General features: G+C 40.1%; 2 protein-coding genes across 2 annotated transcripts; both read left to right on the plus strand.

Annotated features, from left to right (window-relative positions):
• The first annotated feature begins 552 nt into the window (after nucleotides 1–552).
• On the plus strand, nucleotides 553–9,047 carry LOC118564552 (UDP-glucuronosyltransferase 2C1-like). Its single transcript, XM_036143038.1, has 4 exons — nucleotides 553–802; nucleotides 952–1,247; nucleotides 4,491–5,201; nucleotides 7,422–9,047. Exons 2-4 carry the CDS (start codon nucleotides 957–959, stop codon nucleotides 8,001–8,003), a joined length of 1,584 nt encoding a protein of 527 aa, XP_035998931.1. The 5' UTR covers nucleotides 553–802; nucleotides 952–956; the 3' UTR covers nucleotides 8,004–9,047.
• A 1,553-nt stretch (nucleotides 9,048–10,600) lies between these two features.
• On the plus strand, nucleotides 10,601–16,968 carry LOC118564551 (UDP-glucuronosyltransferase 2C1-like). Its single transcript, XM_036143037.1, has 4 exons — nucleotides 10,601–10,994; nucleotides 11,144–11,439; nucleotides 12,221–12,934; nucleotides 14,883–16,968. Exons 2-4 carry the CDS (start codon nucleotides 11,149–11,151, stop codon nucleotides 15,462–15,464), a joined length of 1,587 nt encoding a protein of 528 aa, XP_035998930.1. The 5' UTR covers nucleotides 10,601–10,994; nucleotides 11,144–11,148; the 3' UTR covers nucleotides 15,465–16,968.
• Nucleotides 16,969–20,228: the final 3,260 nt, after the last annotated feature.

The raw sequence follows: 20,228 nt of genomic DNA on the forward strand, positions 1-20,228 counted from the left end.
CAGTTTAAATCTCTCCCTGTTTTCGGCTTAAAATCCTGATTCTCAGTTCTTGGCATTGCATTAGTGGGTAGAGCAACAATGTTTCTAATTTCTGACATAACAGTGATGGAATTTGCCACATATTAAACAGTCAAGCCAACAATATTTTTAACACAAGAGATTGCTAAACAATCAAACAAATATGACACAATTGAAAGTTGAAGGTAAGAGATAAGATCAAATTTGCATCTCAGAGTCAACACAGAGACGCACATTTCTCACTAGTTTCTAGAGATTTACAAGCACAATTACAAATAGAGTTTATAAATGTATACATCAGTCTAGATAATCAATGATGATCCATACTACTTCAAGCCTGACTTAAAATAACCCCTGGTCCTACTGAGTAATGACTCAGTAGGACCATTTCTTCAGAATTGCATATGCAGCTTAAACTTGTGTAACCTGCTCTAATAAAGTTTTGAAAAATTTAATCGGTGACATAACCACGATTCTTGTTTCAACAGGCTCACAAACTTACACTACACAAAGAAAGAAAGAAAGAAAGGAGGTGCCATACAAATAACTTTTGCTGTTTATACAGCTTTCTTGATGAAGCGGCATAAGAAACAAAACAGCATTTATTTGGTGTTATCATTAGAATCTTAAACAGCTACTTATACAGGTAGTGTACCATATTTACAAGCAAAAGAACAGATCGTCTCTGAAGCAGGAGTTTGAACTCAAATTTGGATCTACTGGATTACCCTGAACATACTGTCAGTGTGGTTTTAAGGACAGCCGTTGCCACTCCTGATATCAGGTAAGCAAACTAAGAAACTATATCAAATTGGAAACCGTATTAAAATCTGTGTTGTTCAAGTACTTTTAAATGCATTTCAGCAACAATGTTTAAATTTGACTTATCTCTATACTAATGAAATATATTTATTTCTGTTTGTGGCATTGTAGGAGCCATGTCTCTAAATCGTTTTGGGGGTATAATTATATTCTCATTACACCTGATTCTATTCACATCCCATTGCGATGGGGGAAACATACTAGTCTTCCCTGTGGATGGCAGCCACTGGATTAATATGAAGATCCTGCTAGAAGAACTTCATGCCAGGGGACACAACATCAGTGTGATCAGGGCCTCCACAAGCTGGTACATCCCAGAAAAATCCCCCCTCTACACAACCATCACGATTGAAATGGACGAAGGTCAAGAAAACTTTTTTGACATATACCTACAGGAGCATATGAGGGTATGTGTTTATTAATAAAGTGGATTTAAAGTCTGGGCAGTCAGGTTAAAATGCAAGGCTTTTGCAAAATGAAAGCTTGTTAAAACATGTCTATACCTTTCCAGCTTTAATGTGATATGTACTCTGTGCAATTGTAGTGAAAAACAAATGTCTGATGGATGGGGGAACAAATTAAATGGGCATCAAAAAAATCCCAAATGTCCATACCGTAACTATTATTGTGTTGAACCGCCTTTTAATCCAATTTCAGCATTCATTCTTTGTTGGTAGGAGGTTATTAGCAAAAGTCTCTCATCCCTGCTTGGGAGTATTTGCTTTCTTAACCAAATCCAAATGTTCATAATTTCACCCACACTGACAAAATGTTGTTTCATTTGAGGAAACTCAAATGAACTCAGGAACTTGGAGAGCCCTGGGACTCAGGAACTTAGAGAGCAGCAGGAACTCTGGAACCTTGAGAACGTGGGGAACACAGGAACTTGAGAACACTTGAGAATGTCGTATAACTCAGACAGCAACTAGGGTGCACTGGAGACCTCAGACAGCAGCTCAGGAGACTTGAGAAGCGGCTTTGAGAAGCGGCTTTGAGAGCGGCAGCGGCTTGAGAGCGGCGGCTTGGGAGCGGTGGCGGCTTTGAGAGCGGCGGTGGCGGCTTTGAGAGATGGAGCCGGCGGAGGACAGAGGCTGAAGGTGGGTCCTCCTGGACCCCCTCTCGGGACTTGAGAGCGACGAGTGGAGGCGGGTCCACCTGGACCCCCTTTCGGGACTTAGGGACGTCAGAGAACTCGGACTGAGGTAGAGCAGAACCCTCGGAGGCCTCGTGCTGAATCCAGCACCGGCGAACCCAGCATCTACGCCGGGAGGAGCCAGACGGTGCAGCAGCAGGTGCAGCAGCAGGTGCAGCAGCAGGTGCAGCAGCAGGTGCAGCAGCAGGTGCAGTGGCGGCGAAGGCCGGTGGTGGCGGAACATGCACACCCACGCAGACTTGGGCCATGGCGTGTGATGCTCCATCACCTGCAGGAACGGACCAGTTAGGGAACAGATCGTCCCTGTCCCCATAGAAGAAGTCCCATAGCTGGGACTCTTCTACATATGGCGCTCTGGCTGGAGGTGGCGCCTTGGGGTAGTGAGGTTCAGGTGCTGGAGGATGTGCTTGGGAGCGGTCAGGAGGAATTAATGGGGGGAAGGTCATTCACCGCATCTGATATACTGGGGCTGGACAGAGGCTGCTGCAGGGGTCTGGGCACCCTTCTCCCAGCTATGGGACTTATTCTATGGGGAGCTTAGTTCTGAGTGTTTATTGAAGGAAGGATGGGTTGTGGAGGGAGGAGAAACAGAGTCTATACCAGAATGGAGCAGGTGGAAGGTGAATGCAGGAGCCGAAGGACTGGAGGTGCTGAAGGACTGGAGAGAGCTGGAGAGCAGTGGGGGCAGCGCCGACAATCAGCAGCTCAGCAGAGAGATAGTCCATAGAACGCTGGGGCTGCAGTGGATCCAGCAGTGCAGCAGAGAGGGTTCTTGGAACACAGGGGCTGCAGAAGGACCAGGAACGCAGCAGAGTGTTATTGAGACACGGGGGCTGCAGCAAATCCAGCAGAGCAGCTGAGAGAGTTCTTAAGACACGGGGGCTGCAGCAGGTTCAGCAGGGCAGCAGACAGCTTACTTGGAGCACTGGAATGCTGGAGTAACAGGGGAAACTGGCAGCATAGTTGAGAGATCACTTGGAGGTGCAGACAGGCGCGGGAAGCTCTGGTAACCAGATGTGGGAACATATCTGGTTGATGCTCAGCCAGACGTGGGAGAATCTCTGACTGAAGGCTTCAGATGATTGAAGACAGACCGGCAGTGAGGAGCTGACTGGAGTGAGTCTTTATAGTTGAGCAAGCAGGTGGAGAGAGTCCAGGGTGATTGGAGGGTGAACAGGTGTAGAGGATTAGGCTGAGTGGAGTCAGAGCTGGGCTGGAGGAAGAAGGTGCTGGAAACTGCTCAGGGTTCAGCAGGCAAAACTGCACCCTGACAAAAAGTAATTAACAGAATCATGACACTATCATCTTTCACAATCGGATTTGTGTTCTGTTTTGTGATGTGCACTGGTGTTTTTGTGCCAAAATAAACTTTTGGAATTAGTGGTCAAAAATTCAAGCTACACTTTATCTGCCCATAACGCAATCTTCCACAAGGGCATGCTTTTTTTAATTGCCATGCCAAGACGTTTACTTTGAAAGAAAGAGCTTATGTCTTTTAGTCCTAGTCCTTAGTCCTGACAGGTTAAAAATATCAGAGACTGATACTGGAACCCTGGTTCAACCCAGTATTAGTGTAATGGTATGCATTTATCATGTTATTGCCACTTTCTTTCCATTTTTAACTCTGTCAGGATTTGTCTCAGTAAACCCGAGCACTCACACACACAGACTCTGTTAAGAGGCGGTTTATTGAAGGTTTTGGTTAGTGTATGAGAGGACCAGAGTCTTTACCGGGGTGGAGAAGATGGAACGGGGAACACTGGAGCTGAAGGACTGGAGAAAGCTGAAGGACCGGAGGACGCTGGAGTGCTGCGAGTGCTGCGAGTGCTGCGCTGCAGGAACCAGGAAGCCTCCAGAGCAGGTGAGAGAATGCAGGAGAATCCAGGGCTAGCAGGAGAATCAGCAGCTCCACAGAGAGGTCACTTGATTCGCTGGAACGCTGAAGTAGCAGGAGAATCGGCAGCTCAGCAGGGAGAACCCATGGAGGTGCAGACAGGCGCAGGCGAGGGAAACTCTGGCAGCCAGACGTGGGAAAATATCTGGTTGGCAGACTAGGGAGAGTTGACGCTCAAACAGACAAGGGAATATCTCTGACTGAGGTGCGTCAGACGATTGAAGACGGACTGGTGGAGAAGAGCTGACTGAGGAGGGTTCAAGTAGTGAAGCTTGCAGGTGGAAACAGTCCAGGATGATTAGTAGCTGAACAGGTGTAGATGATTGGGCAGAGTGGGACGGAGCTGTGTGGGAGGAGAGAGTTGCAGCAGGCAAAGCTGCACCCTGACAAACTCTAAAGGTTTGTTTGTTCTTCAGTTAAATTGCACAGGATAAATGCCATATTAGAGAAGTAGAAACGTTTTAATGTCACATTATTTCTTCACAAAAACCTTGCATTTTAATGGCCAAATGAAGACATTTCTTTTGTGTTTCATGAAGTCATGCTTTGTATGATGTTAATTATATTCTTCACTAATTTTTTATGTTTCCCAACTCACTTTAGGCACAACGAGAAGGCGCTTCACTGATGACTTACTTGAAGCTCACTAAGAATTCCCTTTCCATGATTACCAAAGCCCATTTGGTGTGGTGTGATGCTACAGCTAAGATTTTTCAGAATCAGAATTTGGTTAAAAGCTTAAAAGATTCCCAATATGATTTGGTTCTTGCTGATCCAGCCATGGGTTCAGGGCCTTTGTTAGCTAAATATCTTAAACTGCCTTTAGTCCTTAATGTCCGCTGGATAACTAGTGGAGAAGGTCACTTTGTGTTGGCTCCTTCACCCCTTTCCTACATCCCAGTACCTGGATCTGGCTTAACAGACAAAATGAATTTCATCCAAAGGCTGAAAAACCTGTTTTTCTATAGCATCATATTGTTCCAGGAGTTTCTCGTGGGACCTATCTATGCTGATATGTGTGATAAATATATAGAGGGTGGATGTGACATTATCTCACTGCTTCAAGATGCAGACATCTGGCTCTTCAGGTCAGATTTTGTCTTTGAATTCCCTCGGCCAACAATGCCAAACATTGTCTACATTGGAGGGTTCCAGTGCAAGCCTGCACAGCCTCTGCCAGCGGACCTGGAGGAGTTTGTTCAGAGTGCAGGAGAACATGGGGTCATCATTATGACTCTGGGAACTTTGGTAAACGCATTACCCAAAGAGGTTGCAGATGAAATTGCCAGTGTTTTTGCCAAGATGCCCCAAAAGGTAACACATGCTATTTGTTTAATCTCTTTCATGTTTACTTTCTCTGCGTTATTTTAGAAACAGGTAATTGAACGTTTCCATGAAAACAGACTGCAGTTACTTAATATTCAAGTTTTCAGATGAAATGTGTGTTCACAACGTAAAGATCCATACAGGGATTTATTCAGTGGGGAGGAGGAAGTCAGGAGAAATGTATGTTGTATGGAGCTCTGACACGGCCAAGAACTTAAACACTTTTTGTTGTGAGCCTGTGCTACCTGTTATTTAGTTTGATTGTTGCAGCATTCAAATAGCCATTATCATTTCTTTGCTGCTCTGAAGTGCTGCTGCTTTGCTGCTCTAAAGTGCACATGCATGCCTAAGCATGTTCTTTCCAACAATCGTGTCACCAAAGCAGTCTCCTTTAAATTATGGAGTCATGCAGTGATTGTCACACTATTTTCTATGCAATTGTCTGTGTTATGTGTCTAACGCCTCTACAGTCATGAAGCTTCCAATGTCATGAATCGGAGGCAGGGGACCCATAATTCAGCCAGACCAGCAGAGGTTCAATTAGATCTTTTATTAACAAAAGGCAAAACAGGGAAAAAAACCAAAAAGGACCGTCGATCCAAAAAATGGCACAAAAATTAACAGACTAGCGTGGCAGGCAGGACAGGAACAGACAGGAACAGTGTGGCTCAGATCTCTGGGGACAAGGGGTCAAAAATCCAAAAGTAAACCAATAAACAGAAACTTGCAGGAGGAGACTCACCCATACTCAAACAGACGACCTGGCACTGATGTCTGGTCTCAACTGTTTATATGGAGGTGGAAGCAGGTGAAACCGGTCAGAGATGATTGCAACAGGGGTGGAGTAAGGCAGGTGTGCAGAGTGGGTAATTAGACCAGACATCAGTGCTGAGGCTCAAAACAAGAACAGACAAATCTAAAAAGCTGACAAGACAAGAGGACAGAAACAAACTACACACACAACTTACAAAGAAACAAAATCACTCTAAAGAAAAAACCTAAAACAGAAAATAAAGCTTAGACTAAAACAGAGAACAAAACCAGATAACATAACAGTAAATAAAAACCCAGGCAGGACAAAAACTCAAAGCAAGCAGAGAACCTAAAGCAGGAGAGTAAAATGACTAAAAAATAAAACCCGAACAGAAACCAGAATATTACATCCAAGGCATTATTCTGAGAAAACTCCTGTTAGGTGTGTCAGTTCAGTCATTTGCCCAGACCATGTTGTTACTAATTTAGTTCCAATTCTGCTCACCTGTTCACCTGCCTTCCTATACCCGAATCACTCATTACCAGATCGTCATTTCATATCAGTTCATCTCACATGTCATTGCTCGTGCCCTGCGGCCATGCTTTTTTTCAGTCTGTCTCCGTGCTCCACCAGCTTGGGCTAAAACTGATAAACACCTGCATCTCCTGGTTTGTTTTTGCCTTTTGCGATAAACACCTTTTACATAACTCTGTGTCCGGCTGAATTTCGGGTTCGACAGCACTAACCCTCACAATGACATGGAGAAAACAAATTTGTCCCAGAAAGAGCTTAAGATATGCAAGAGCAGTTATTGATTTAATGGGATCTGCATATATTAATTGACATTTGTACTAACAGAAAACACACAAAGTAAAAACCACTTTGAAATAAAGCTATTTCCAACAGGATGAACTTTATACTAAAAAAAAAAAAAACAGCAGAAGCAGGAACCTCGATGGTCTTGCTGTTTACTTGAGCTGACTACTCTCATCTTCTTATTTCCACAAGTCTTGGCCTCGTTTTCTGCATACAACATCTTTTTTTAACAAAAAGGCTCACTCCATCCTTTTTCTGTGTTGATTTTGATTAACGTCTTATTCTACTTAACAAGTTTTTTTTTTATCCCAAAAACAAGCTGGTACCTATGTTCAACAATCAGACACTGCAAATCCATATAACATTGAGTAGCATCATTCAAATGGTACTCACTGCTTGGTTTTTAAAACACATTTCTATGGAAGATGTTTTGTATGAAAAAATGGAATTTAAAAAATCCACTTTGAAAAATTATGTCAGGGTAAATCTTGATTTGTTTCATATAAAAATAGTCATAGGTTTCATAGCTTTGAAGAAAATTTGCCATGAAGATTATAACATATGCTGTACTGCGCTTGTATTGTGCAATTTGAATGAAATCTGGTGAGCATTGAACCATTTGTGCTTTTTCTTATCAGGTGATCTGGAGGCACAGGGGAGACCGTCCCTCTACTCTGGGCAACAACACTCTAATAGTGGACTGGATGCCACAGAAGGATCTTCTTGGCCACCCACAGATCAAAGTCTTTGTAGCTCACGGAGGAACAAATGGAGTCCAGGAAGCCATTTACTATGGAGTACCTGTGCTTGGCATACCCTTGTTCTTTGACCAGTATGACAACCTTCTACGTTTGCAGGAAAGAGGAGCTGCAAAGATTATTCAGCTTCATGAAGTTAGTGGCCACACCTTTGAAGGAGGTCTTAAGGAAGTGCTCTATAAAGACAGCTACAGGCAGAACATGCAAAGACTGTCCCATTTACACAGAGATCAGCCAGTGCCACCCATGGATCAGGCCACTTTCTGGGTAGAGTATGTGATGCGCCACAAAGGGGCCCCTCACCTACGTACACAGGCTTACAAGATGCCTTGGTACTCATACCATTCCTTGGACGTACTAGTTTTTTTGATGACTGTTGCAATGGTCTTCCTCTTGTCTGTTTTTGCTATTACAAGATTTCTATGCTGCACAAGGAAGAAATCCAAAACCAAACAAAGTTAACTTCTGTCAATCTTGTTTAGATGTATAGCAGTCGTACAAATTTACTTTTCCAAGAAAAATGTATATAAATCTTTTTTTTTTTCTTTTTACAATATCCCCAGGGGTAGACAATGTAAATTATATTTTTTAAATACAAATGCACTTATCAGGGGTGAGGGATTAAGTTGTCTCTCATCACTAGTGTTTACTCCTATGTACCTCCAGTCACATAGTCAAAGGTTCAAGGGCAATCTTAACAGTTTAGTAGGAGTAATCTACTGATATTGTCCGTCAGGGGCGATTCTAGGATCTGACCTTTAGGGGTGCTCAGCCCCCAGTGTTTACTGTGATTCCTGGCATGAACAACAGGCTTTCCATTTTTAGTCTAGATGTAAGATTCTTAGAGTTGACACACTTTTCAGCTAAAGCAATTGGCCCCTGATGGGAGACTGCAGTCTAACGCTTTAAAATCACCCCACAATCACCTTAATGTTACTGCCTACTTGCACACTATCGTCTCAGAATATCTAAATGCACATTGCTGTAAACAAGACCTCAATCATCGTTGTTCAATAAGCACCTTACTACCTTATTATCTGTTATTTGAGACTTTCCTGAACACAAAAAATTATTTAACCCTCAGTCAACGCCTGTTTGTTTGTCAGTTCTTGCCTTCCTTATGTGTAATCTGAAACGGTAGCCAAAAAGAATTTTTGCCACGCAGTGACACTAGAATACTTTTGACTTTGACTTTTTCTTACCTCATTATCTGTTATCTGTGACTCATGAAGAACAACTAGGTCATACAACTTTTGAGTCATCCTTTTATTTTTGAATATCTCTTGAACACTAAGGAAAAACAACAACATTGTAACCCTTGTTCATTGCCTGTTTCTTTGTCTGGTTGCCTTCATTATGTGTACTCTGAACCGGAGTGCCCAAAGACAAGTTTCGCCATGGTAACACACAGTGACAATAAAGACTCTTTGGATCTTTAAATCTGCTTGCTCCTGAAAAGGCTTCCTGCTTGCACCAGGTCTTTGTAAATAAACTCTTTATACCCAACACCGTGACTGCTTTGAAATTCGGGTTTCTTTAAGATTCGAGATCAGGGGTCACTTACCTCCTCAGTCTATGGTGAAGCTCTCCAGAGTCCAGCTATTTACCTGATTATTTGCCTAAGGTGTGTTGAAGTGGAGACACATCTAAAAGTTGTAGAACACCAGACCTCGAGGACTGGAACTGAATATCCGTGTTCTACATGATAATTACAAATGCATGGCAACATTTATTAGACAGTTCTCACTTCAAATAAGTAAATAAATAAATAAACTAACACACCATTCTTTGAGGTAGCATTTTAGAAATGTCATTTTGTATAAAACAACAATGGAAGTGTTGTGTATCCACAGACCACTATCTAAAATAATGTTTTATTGAAGTTTTGTAACAGTAGACTCACATTTGTTACTTCTGACAGATGACGATCAGCTCTGATGAAAAAAACATAAATGCAAATTTGTTTCCTAGAACTTAAACTTTTAGTTATACTCATTTGTATAATTTTGAGTTTTATCTGTAGATCTATTCCTGTGTGGAATTATGAGATTTTTTCCTTTAATTTTTGACACTTATTCAATTGTTATGGTTCTTGCTCTGGCTCTACTGTAATTAAGGTGATTTCATGCAGCATTGATCCTTGCTGCTGAGGTGCATTTAGCCTTACTGCCTGCACCTGTTAGTGCAGTTAGTTCACAGACTCCTGTCGCCAGATAATTTGAAAGCCTTGTGCGAGTAGATATCTAGCACACTTTGCCTACCCTGGCGGTTTTTGACCAAGCCTTGTTTTCTGCGTTCTCCTGTCTTGCCTCTGCCGGATTTCTCATTATGCTAGACATTGACCTTATGCTCTGTCTTCTTTGGACCAAGCCCCTTGTCTAGCCCTTCGGATCTGTCTGCCGTCGTCTGCCCTATCACCTGGATCTAAGATTTCCCTCCACTTTCCCTCTTCTGAACTTAAAGGTGTTTTGCTGAATAAAAGCAGCCAGTGCAGTCATTGACAATGTCTGCGGTGACATCTTCACCTATTCGATTGTCATTCTCTGGATCCAAACGGAGCACCTAGGACAGCTGATCAGATCCATTGCTCTCTCCTTGATTTTTGGGAAGGTTAGTGGCTTTAATCTTGAGTTCTCCAATTGCAGTTGTTCCTGTGAGTGCTCCTGTTTCCCACCAGTAGATTTATTTCAATAAACATTTCAAATCGGTCCCTGTTCTCGGCTGAATTTCCTGGTTCTCAGTCCTTGGCATTACATCAATAGGTAGAGCAACAATGTTCCTAATGTCTGACATAACAGTGATGGAATTTGTTACATATTAAACAGTCCACTGCAGAATATTTTTAACAAGAGGGATTGCTAACCAATCAAGCACATGATATCATTGCATTTTTAAGTGCAAAGATTAACTGCTTGGCTCTGAGATGCAAATTTCTCACTAGTTTCTAGAGATTTACACACAAAACAATATAATACAAACAAATAAAACTGTATACATCAGTCTAGATAATCAATGGTGAGCCATACTACTTCAAGCCTGACCTAAAGCAACCCCTGGTCCTACTAAGTAATGATTCTTTTCCTTTTTTTCAGAAATGCATGTGCAGCTTGTGCAGCTTAACCTTGCGTAACCCAGTATAATAAACTTGTGAAAGAGGCCCCTTGTGACAAAACCACTGTTCTTTTTTAAACAGCCTCACAAACTTACACTACACAAAGAAACGAGGAGCCATATGAACTACTTGCTGTTCATCCAACTTTCTTAATGAAGCGGCACAAGAAGCAAAACAGCATTTATTTGGTGTTATCATTTGAACCTTATACAGGTAGTGTGCCATAAGTAAAAGGACAGGTCGTCTCTGAAGCTGGAGTTTGAACTCAAATATCTACTGGATTACCCTGAACATACCGTCAGTGTGGTTTTAAGGACAGCCGTTGACACTCACGATATCAGGTAAGAGAACTTAGAAACCATATCAAATTGGAAACTGTATTTTAATATGTCTTGTTCAAGTACTTTTAAATGCATTTCAACAACAATGTTTAAATTTGATTTGTATTTATACTCATGAAACATGTTTATTTCTGTTTGTGGCATTGTAGGAGCCATGCCTCTAAATCGTTTTGGGGGTATAATTATATTCTCATTACACCTGATTCTATGCACATCCCATTGCGATGGGGGAAACATACTAGTCTTCCCGGTGGATGGCAGCCACTGGATTAATATGAAGATCCTGCTAGAAGAACTTCATGCCAGGGGACACAACATCAGTGTGATCAGGGCCTCCACAAGCTGGTACATCCCAGAAAAATCCCCCCTCTACACAACCATCACGATTGAAATGGACGAAGGTCTAGAGAATTTTTTTGACATATACCTACAGGAGCATATGAGGGTATGTGTTTATGAATAAAGTGGATTTAAAAGTCTGGCCAGTCAGGTTAAAATGCAAGGCTTTTGCAAAACGAAAGCTTGTTAAATCATTTTTATACAACCTTAATGTGATATGTACCATGTGCAGTTTTACTGAAAAACAAATGTCTGATGGATGGGCGAACAAATTAAATGGGCTGCAAAAAACCCATTGGGTAAGTGTCCATACTTCAACTATTATTGTGTTAAACCAGCTTTTAATCCAATTTCTTTGTTGGTAGGTGCTTATTGGCAGAAGTCTCTCATCCCTGCTTGGGAGTATTTGCTCTCTTAACCAAATCCAATTGTTTGTAATTTCATCAACATTGACAAAATCTTGTTTTATTTGAGGAAAAGTTAATCTGATAGACTCATGATGACCCTCTCATCTTTCACAATAGGTTTGTGTTCTTTTTGTGATGTGCACCTTTTGGAACCTGACAGGTTAAAAATACCAGAGACTGTTGCCACATGTGGAACCCTGGTTCAACCCAGTATTAGTGATAGAGTATGCATTTATGCAATCGTGTTATTGCCACTTTTCATTTTTCCCCATTTTGAACTCTAAGGGCTTGTTGGATCTTCAGTTAAATTGCACAGAATAAGGCCATATTAAAAGTGGAAGCGTTTTAATGTCACATTATTTCTTCACAAAAACCTTGCATTTTAATGGCCGAATGAAGACTTTTCTTTTGTTTCATGAAGTCATGTTTGTATTATAAAAAAAAAATCACTACTTTTTTATGTTTTCCAACTCACATTAGGCACAACGAGAAGGAGCTTCACTGATGACTTTCTTGAAGCTCACTAAGGATTTCCTTTCCATGATTACCAAAGCCCATTTGATGTGGTGTGAAGCTACATCTATGATTTTTCAGAATCAAAATTTGGTCAAAAGCTTGAAAGATTCCCAATATGATTTGGTTCTTGCTGATCCAGCCATGGGTCCAGGGCCTGTGTTAGCTAAATATCTTAAACTGCCTTTAGTCCTTAATGTCCGCTGGATAACTAGTGGAGAAGGTCACTTTGTGTTGGCTCCTTCACCCCTTTCCTACATCCCAGTACCTGGATCTGGCTTAACAGACAAAATGGATTTCATCCAAAGGCTGAAAAACCTGTTTTTCTATAGCATCATATTCTTCCAGGAGAAGTTTCTCGTGGGACCTATCTATGCTGATATGTGTGTTAAACATTTTGAGGGTGGGTGTGACATTGTCTCACTGCTTCAAGATGCAGACATTTGGCTCTTCAGGTCAGATTTTGTCTTTGAATTCCCTCGGCCAACAATGCCAAATGTTGTCTACATTGGAGGGTTCCAGTGCAAGCCTGCACAGCCTCTGCCAGCAGACCTGGAGGAGTTTGTTCAGAGTGCAGGGGAGCATGGGGTCATCATTATGACTCTGGGAACTTTGGTTAACGCATTACCCAAAGAGGTTGCAGATGAAATTGCCAGTGTTTTTGCCAAGATGCCCCAAAAGGTAACACATGCTATTTGTTTAATCTCTTTCATGTTTACTTTCTCTGTGTTATTTTAGAAACAGGTAATTGAACGTGTCCATGAAAACAGACTCCAGTTACTTAATATTCAAGTTTTCAGATTAAATTTATTTTCATAAAGTAAAGATCCATACAGGGATTTATTCGGTTAGGAGGAGGAAGTCAGGAGAAATGTTGTATGAAGCTCTGGCAATCTGCCACCCTACCCAAGAACTTAAAAAACTTTCTATTGTGATTGTATTCTGCCTGTTATTTACCACAGGGATGAGTGAATTGAAATTTTCAATTCTTGCAGCATTCAAATAGGCATTATCGTTGGGTCTATGGTTCTGACTAGCTTTGCTGCTCTGAGGTGCACCGGCATGCCTAAGCATGTTCTTTCCAACAAGCGTGTCACCAAAACAGCTTCCTTTAAATTATGGAGCCATGCAGTGATTGTGTCACTGTTTTCCGTGCAATCGTCTGTGTTGTTTGTGAGGGTCTAACACCTCTACAGTTATCAAGCTGTTAGGTGTATCAGACTCCATAAGTCCATCTACAGGTAGTTTCCCCACTGCATCATACAGTACAGTTTTGGCCTAAAATGGCACATATAACTAATACGTCACAGGTGGTGGATGGAGAGGAAGTTAAAATCCTTATGCACGGTTTGGCTATGACATGGCGAAACAAATTTGTCCCAGTGAGAGCTTAAGATATGCAAGAGCAGTTTTTGATTTAATGAGATTGGTCATGAAACAGAAACGGAGGACCCAGAATTCAGCCAGACGAAGTAGGTGACTTTTACAGGTGGTTTATTGACAAAACCGGAATGACAGGCAGCATGGCAAAAAGGATAATTAGAGTCTGTAGTTCAGAAACCAGACCAAAGTCAAGCCAGGTGATCAGAAGTGTGGAGATTGTCCAGAGCGGAATCCAAGAGCAAAGTCAGGGCACAGAAACAGGTCTGTTAACCGGCTAGCAATCAGATCCGACAGGGACAAGGCAAGCTCAGAAAAACAGGAGACAGAAAACGGATCGGATCAAGGACAGGCGGGCAGGCAGGCAGACAGAGAACGCTAGATATGACTCACCGGCGGTTTGTAATGATACGGCAGAGAAGAGTAGGCTGAGGCGGGTATAAGTAAGGGGATGCACAGGCGACCGGAGTTAAAAACAAATTAACTGCACCTGGTTGAGCTGATGTAGAGGAGGGTGGTGGCTGGAAGTGGACTGAACTGACTGGTTAATGGCTGGTGATGGAGGAGTGACATGCTAAATGAAGAAAAGTTCAAAACTAAAACTAAACAAAACACAAACTATGACAGGATCTGCATATATTAAGACATTTGTACAAACAGAAAACACACAAAGTAAAAACCACTTTGAAACAAAGCTATTTCCAACGAGATTAACTTTATGCTAAAAAACAGTAGCAGCAGGAACCTCAAGGGTCTTGCTGTTTACTTGAGATGACTGTACTCATCTTCTTATTTCCACATATCTTTGCCTCATTTTCTGTCTAGAAGATATTTTTTAACAAAAGTGTTCACTCCATCCTTTCTCTGCGTTGATATTAATTAATGTTGTATTCTACTTAACAAGTTTTTTTTTTTTTATCCAAAAAAACAAGCTGTTACCTATATTCAACAATTAGACACTGCAAATCCAGATAACATTGAGTAGCATCATTCAAATGGGACTTACTGCTTGGTTTTTAAAAGACATTTCTATGTAAGATGTTTTGTTTGAAAACTATTTTTTTTAATTCCTCTTTGAAAAATAATGCCAGGGTAAATCTTGATTTGTTTCATATAAACATAGTCATAGGTTTCATAGCTTTGAAGAAAATTTGCCATGAAGATTATAACATATGCTGTACTGCGCTTGTATTGTGCAATTTGAATGAAATCTGGTGAGCATTGAACCATTTGTGCTTTTTCTTATCAGGTGATCTGGAGGCACAGGGGAGACCGTCCCTCTACTCTGGGCAACAACACTCTAATAGTGGACTGGATGCCACAGAAGGACCTACTTGGCCACCCACAAACAAAAGTCTTTGTAGCTCACGGAGGAACAAATGGAGTCCAGGAAGCCATTTACTATGGAGTACCTGTGCTTGGCATACCCTTGTTCTTTGACCAGTATGACAACCTTCTACGTTTGCTGGAAAGAGGAGCTGCAAAGATCATTCAACTAGCTGATGTTAATGGTCAAGAATTTGAGAAAACTATTAAAGAACTGCTCTACAAAGACAGCTACAGGCAGAACATGCAAACACTGTCACGTTTACACAGAGATCAGCCAATGCCACCCATGGATCAGGCCACTTTCTGGGTAGAGTATGTGATGCGCCACAAAGGGGCCCCTCACCTACGTACACAGGCTTACAAGATGCCTTGGTACTCATACCATTCCTTGGACGTACTAGTTTTTTTGATGACTGCTGCAATGGTCTTCCTCTTGTCTGTTTTTGCTATTACAAGATTTCTATGCTGCACAAGGAAGAAATCCAAAACCAAACAAAGTTAACTTCTGTCAATATTGTTTAGATGTGTAGCAGTCGTTCTAACTTACTTCTTTTCTTAACAATATCCCCAGGGGTAGACAATTTAAATAGATTTTAAAATACAAAAACAATTATCAGGGGTCTGGGATCAAGTAGTCTCCACCAGTGTGTACTCTAATGTACCTCCAATCACATAGTCAAAGGTTCAAAGGCAATCTCAACAGTTTAGTAGGACTAATCTACTGATAGGGTTCTGTTGCCAATGGATCACTGATCATCAGGATTAGGAACGGCTGGAGGTTTGATTCCAACTGTGATATGGACCACTGATAACACTGTGACGGGTTATTTTACTTGCCCATATTGTCCGAAGCACCTACTTAGTAATAATCATAATAACCTACTTAGTAATAATCATATACCTTTCTGGGATTTAAATATATTATATATTTATGTGTTAAACTGACATTGATCTTCGTGATGCTGTTTGTTAACTAATGTTCTTTAACAATTATCTTAGGCCTTTACGGAACAGTTTCATTTATACTGAAAATAAATCACTCACATATGTTTTTTTTTTACTTATAAGATATTCTTTGAAGACAATTGGTCGCAGTATATTAAATTCAGGGGCATCAGAGTAAATGTGGCTAAATGCTACATATTCTGATTTTGACTCTTATGTCATTTGAAGGTCACATTTAAATGTTTACATTTCTTTTGCTTTGGCATTCTACCATTCCATTCTCCTAATATTGTAAAAACGTAATAAGAGCTATTATGTTTATAATATTATGCATCGCTGCTCATTGAAAAGATCTCCATATTATCACGACTCCTCAACCTGTGCAGCAGGAATGCCTGAAGTTTACATTGGAAAGATCTGAGCAAATGGAAGAGGAAATACATAAACCTTATCCTTAATCTCCCTCCCTCAGTCCGTTCAAAGCTTTGGCTCTTTTTCCTGTCCTTGCCTTTCATCAGATGACTTGGAAAATCCTCCCTATCATTGTAGTCTAATAAGATCACATTTCTGTGTTGAAAGCTTTCCACTAGAGAGCTGTCAAGCAAACAGCTGCCTGCAGAAACTACACCCACTGACTACTGTGTGACGGCTGGGGGGAAATAATCACCCCATAATAGGGAATGATTTTAATTCAGTGAAAAAAAGGAAAATATATTTGGTGCCTTCTGAAAGTATTTAGACCTGATTAACTCTTCCTCACAAATTAACCACAAACCTGATGTATTTTACTGGATTTTTGTGTTTTAAAACAACTTTGTGTTGAGATAGTTCAAAAAAAATCATCAAATGTTTTTGGTTATAATTACAACCAAGTATGAAATATGGTTACGAATGTCTCCGCAAGGCACTATAGAGGGAATAATTTAAGTTATGCAAATGCTCTCAGAAAGCTAAGATTAAAAATTCCAAATTATATACACAGGACTCATGGTATGTATTTCTACAAAATTCTTTTTTCATTTTTGGTTCATCTTTGTTCAATAAATCATGTGATGGTGGAATTTGTATATGTGGCTTTTTCCACTTTAGGTTGGATTTAAGGTATATTGGATGCATTTAACATCTATATATTAAAACTCTAGCATGGCCAGAGAGTGTATAAAGTGTCACCTCATGAAATTAAAGTGACGTCCTGGACGGTCCCGGCCTGTACAAATAGTTAGGTCCTTTTGCAACACTTAGAGTCCAGTTGGGTGAAATTCCTGTAACTCATAAGCAGTTTAGATAAAAAAGTATATTTTGCATGATTGCATGGCGACTTCTATTCAGCCTGCTGTTCCATTCACAACTGATTATCAAGACCTAACTTCATTGCATGAACTCATCTCTTCTCCTTAACATTACCATAAAAAAGTGAGTAACTTTGATTATTTCACAAAACTAAAATCCAGAAGTGATATGCTATCTCAATGAAATATATTTATTATTTGAAATATATATATATATATATATATATATATATATATATATATATATATATATATATATATATATATATATATATATATATATATATAGTAGCTTTTATACTAATGAGGAGTTTCACACAAACACTGTTAGACTTGATGTTCCCAAAGGGCATCTCCAAGGCATGACATCATTCTCTCCACAGACATGGATCATGTTCCCTTCTCCCTCTGAACAAATGGTTGCCAGAGGCACAAATGGTTCCACTCATCTGCACAGTAAAGCCTGCTCTATAGATTTTGTGTAGGCAGATGTTGCTGTGTGTTCAGTGTTGGAAAGCATCAATATTGTTGAGTAATGAAACATTTTCCCAGACTGGATTTTCTCTAACATTTGCTGCATTATATAAAAAAAAAACCCTGGGATCCACTTTGTGTGGTAGCTTTAGTTTTATGTTAACCCATTTTCTTTGAGCAAAATGCAAATATGTTTGCATCTGATTATTAGCAGAACATATTTGATCATATATTTTACATATATTTTAAAATGAAAACGAACATACAACCAAGCAAATAAAAAAATCCTTTCTATGAACATTTGGTATGTAAATGCCAAAGTAGTATTCAATTTCTGTTGATGATAATGTTGGTTAATAACGTTTCTTATATTTCCATATCTTTTATTTTATGGCCTAATGTAAAATGTCTTTATTATGAAAACATGTTAACATTTTTTCCTTTGTTGAATAAAGACTGTTGTTTTTCATAACATTGCATACAAAATCATGTTTCTTTTCATTTCATTCATTTAAAATACTTTTAGGGATTGCCTTCATATGTCAGTATCTAATTATTAATAAATTATTTGGAAATTTAACAGTAATTAGAAGTCATATTATAAATCAGTGGATTTAAAGTGCAATTATCCCAGGTTGCAAAATTGCTGTCATAACAGTCCTTAATATGTAGAAGTCGCAATAAATAATTAACTTATTTTTCATTAAATATGATAAGGTGCGTTTGTTGAGCTCTTTTTACCACACAGATTAAATCAAATAAAATTGAAACCTCCTGACTTGGATTTACACTAGTTGTGCATTTGGATTTGTTTGGAAATCCTTTTTGGTCACAGTATATAAATCACAACTTTAAAATCTGGATGGGACTTTGCTCTTGTCTCAGCAGAGATTCCCCTCAGGAACCATAAATATTTGATTGGCCGCTATAGCTGGCTGGTTTTAATTTAGAGTCAAAGTACAAACAGCCGAGCTGTCTGGCGTTGCACTCGGAGAGAAAGAATGTATGAAATCTTTGGATCAGATTCCAGGAGAGGGATTACAACGTGTTTCAGAGCTGAGTAACAAGAATCCACGTTGCATACAAGTGCACCTTGGTGGGAATAAGAAAAATACATTTCCTTAAAGGGATATTGCATTAAATTTAACGCGTTGCTCATCATATGTATTGCACATGTGGATATTTGATCGGATGGATGTAAAATATCATTACAGAGACGCCTGTCACAATGCTCTCTTTCATTGAGTCGCACATTAGACTGTTTATTTCCTCGTCTTCAGTGTCACTGCTGCAAATAGTTACATTTTCTAAAGAGAAAATTAACAGTGTGAGTGCAATGGATAGTTTGTATACTAAATAACAAAACATGGATTTCAAATGCCTCAGCAAAAACCACTTGATGTCACAGTTAGATTTTTAGCACCAGTTTAAATGGCCGTTTTGCTCCGCGTAACAATTAGAAAACATAGGTTCATCATGGCCCTTTTTTCGTTTATGGAATCATTTGAAAATATCTTTCAGATGAGGCCTGTGTGATTGATTTTGAAAGGAGTATACTTTTGCTATGCACAGCCAAGGGGATGTGAGGGGAAAAAAACACTTCCTCCATTCTGGTTGTGGTGCAAATGGGGGTGTTAAAGCTAAAACATCCCTAGAATTCTGTGTAACCTGATTTATAATTTATAAATATTTGGTTCTAGGATTCTTTTGAGGATAAATTTTACACACAAATGAATAATACTGGAATTCTTCAGACTCACTGGAGTCTGAGTTGACAAGAAAAGAAAAAAAAAGATCATGCAATATCTGTTCAACTTCCAACAGTGATAAGGACTGAGCCCTCATTAACCCATGCCCCATTATCCTGATAAGCACGGTACACAAAGACACTCTTTACTATATTTAAAAAAAATTAATAAGCGTGCCCAAATTTAAAGGCATACTATGCAACATTTTTCAGTTAATTAATGTATTCCATACCGTTTTGGATGATTAAATGAGTCATTTCAGGTTGAACAAAGGTTTTCTCGGCCGCCCTGGTGGTCTGTGGAGGAAATACCGCACTTGCAATTGCAAGAGCCCTCGGCCCGCACACACAGGCTCAGAAGTCTCGTGCAAGACCGCGAGAGTCGGTCTTGCTTTACGGCGAGAACTCCATGTGTTTTTGCCCTGCCATTCACTATATGCACGCACGAAAGCAACAAAGAACCGCGTGTTAATGTCAAATAAACATGCAAGAATATTGAGTTTTTTATTATTATTATTATTATTATTATTATTATTATTATTATTATTACTATTATATTTTTTTTTTGAATGTTGGCGAGGCGGTAGCGTGAGTTTGACGAGGCGGCCGCCTCGCCAAGATAGCGCTGCGGGAAGCCTGATGTTCATACCTTCACTGTGTTAGTCATTGTTTGTACTGCCGTTTTTTCGACTTTTCGTTGCGTTCGCCTGTCTGCTAAGCTCAAAACAACCGCGCCTGGCTTGATGGAGAAACCAGAACAGCTGAGCATATTTACGACAGTGCACTTTTACTTTCGCCCTCTGGGGGGAGC

This window comes from Fundulus heteroclitus, chromosome 11 (assembly GCF_011125445.2).
Source record: "Fundulus heteroclitus isolate FHET01 chromosome 11, MU-UCD_Fhet_4.1, whole genome shotgun sequence".
NCBI classification, from domain to species: Eukaryota; Metazoa; Chordata; class Actinopteri; order Cyprinodontiformes; family Fundulidae; genus Fundulus; species Fundulus heteroclitus.

Excerpts from the sequence above, each read along its gene's own strand:
- LOC118564552 (XM_036143038.1), top strand. The coding sequence starts at position 957 with ATGTCTCTAAATCGTTTTGGGGGTATAATTATATTCTCATTACACCTG. Across the intron at positions 1,248-4,490 it reads ACCTACAGGAGCATATGAGG|GCACAACGAGAAGGCGCTTC; the intron begins GTATGTGTTTAT and ends AACTCACTTTAG. Across the intron at positions 5,202-7,421 it reads TTGCCAAGATGCCCCAAAAG|GTGATCTGGAGGCACAGGGG; the intron begins GTAACACATGCT and ends TTTTCTTATCAG.
- LOC118564551 (XM_036143037.1), top strand. The coding sequence starts at position 11,149 with ATGCCTCTAAATCGTTTTGGGGGTATAATTATATTCTCATTACACCTG. Across the intron at positions 11,440-12,220 it reads ACCTACAGGAGCATATGAGG|GCACAACGAGAAGGAGCTTC; the intron begins GTATGTGTTTAT and ends AACTCACATTAG. Across the intron at positions 12,935-14,882 it reads TTGCCAAGATGCCCCAAAAG|GTGATCTGGAGGCACAGGGG; the intron begins GTAACACATGCT and ends TTTTCTTATCAG.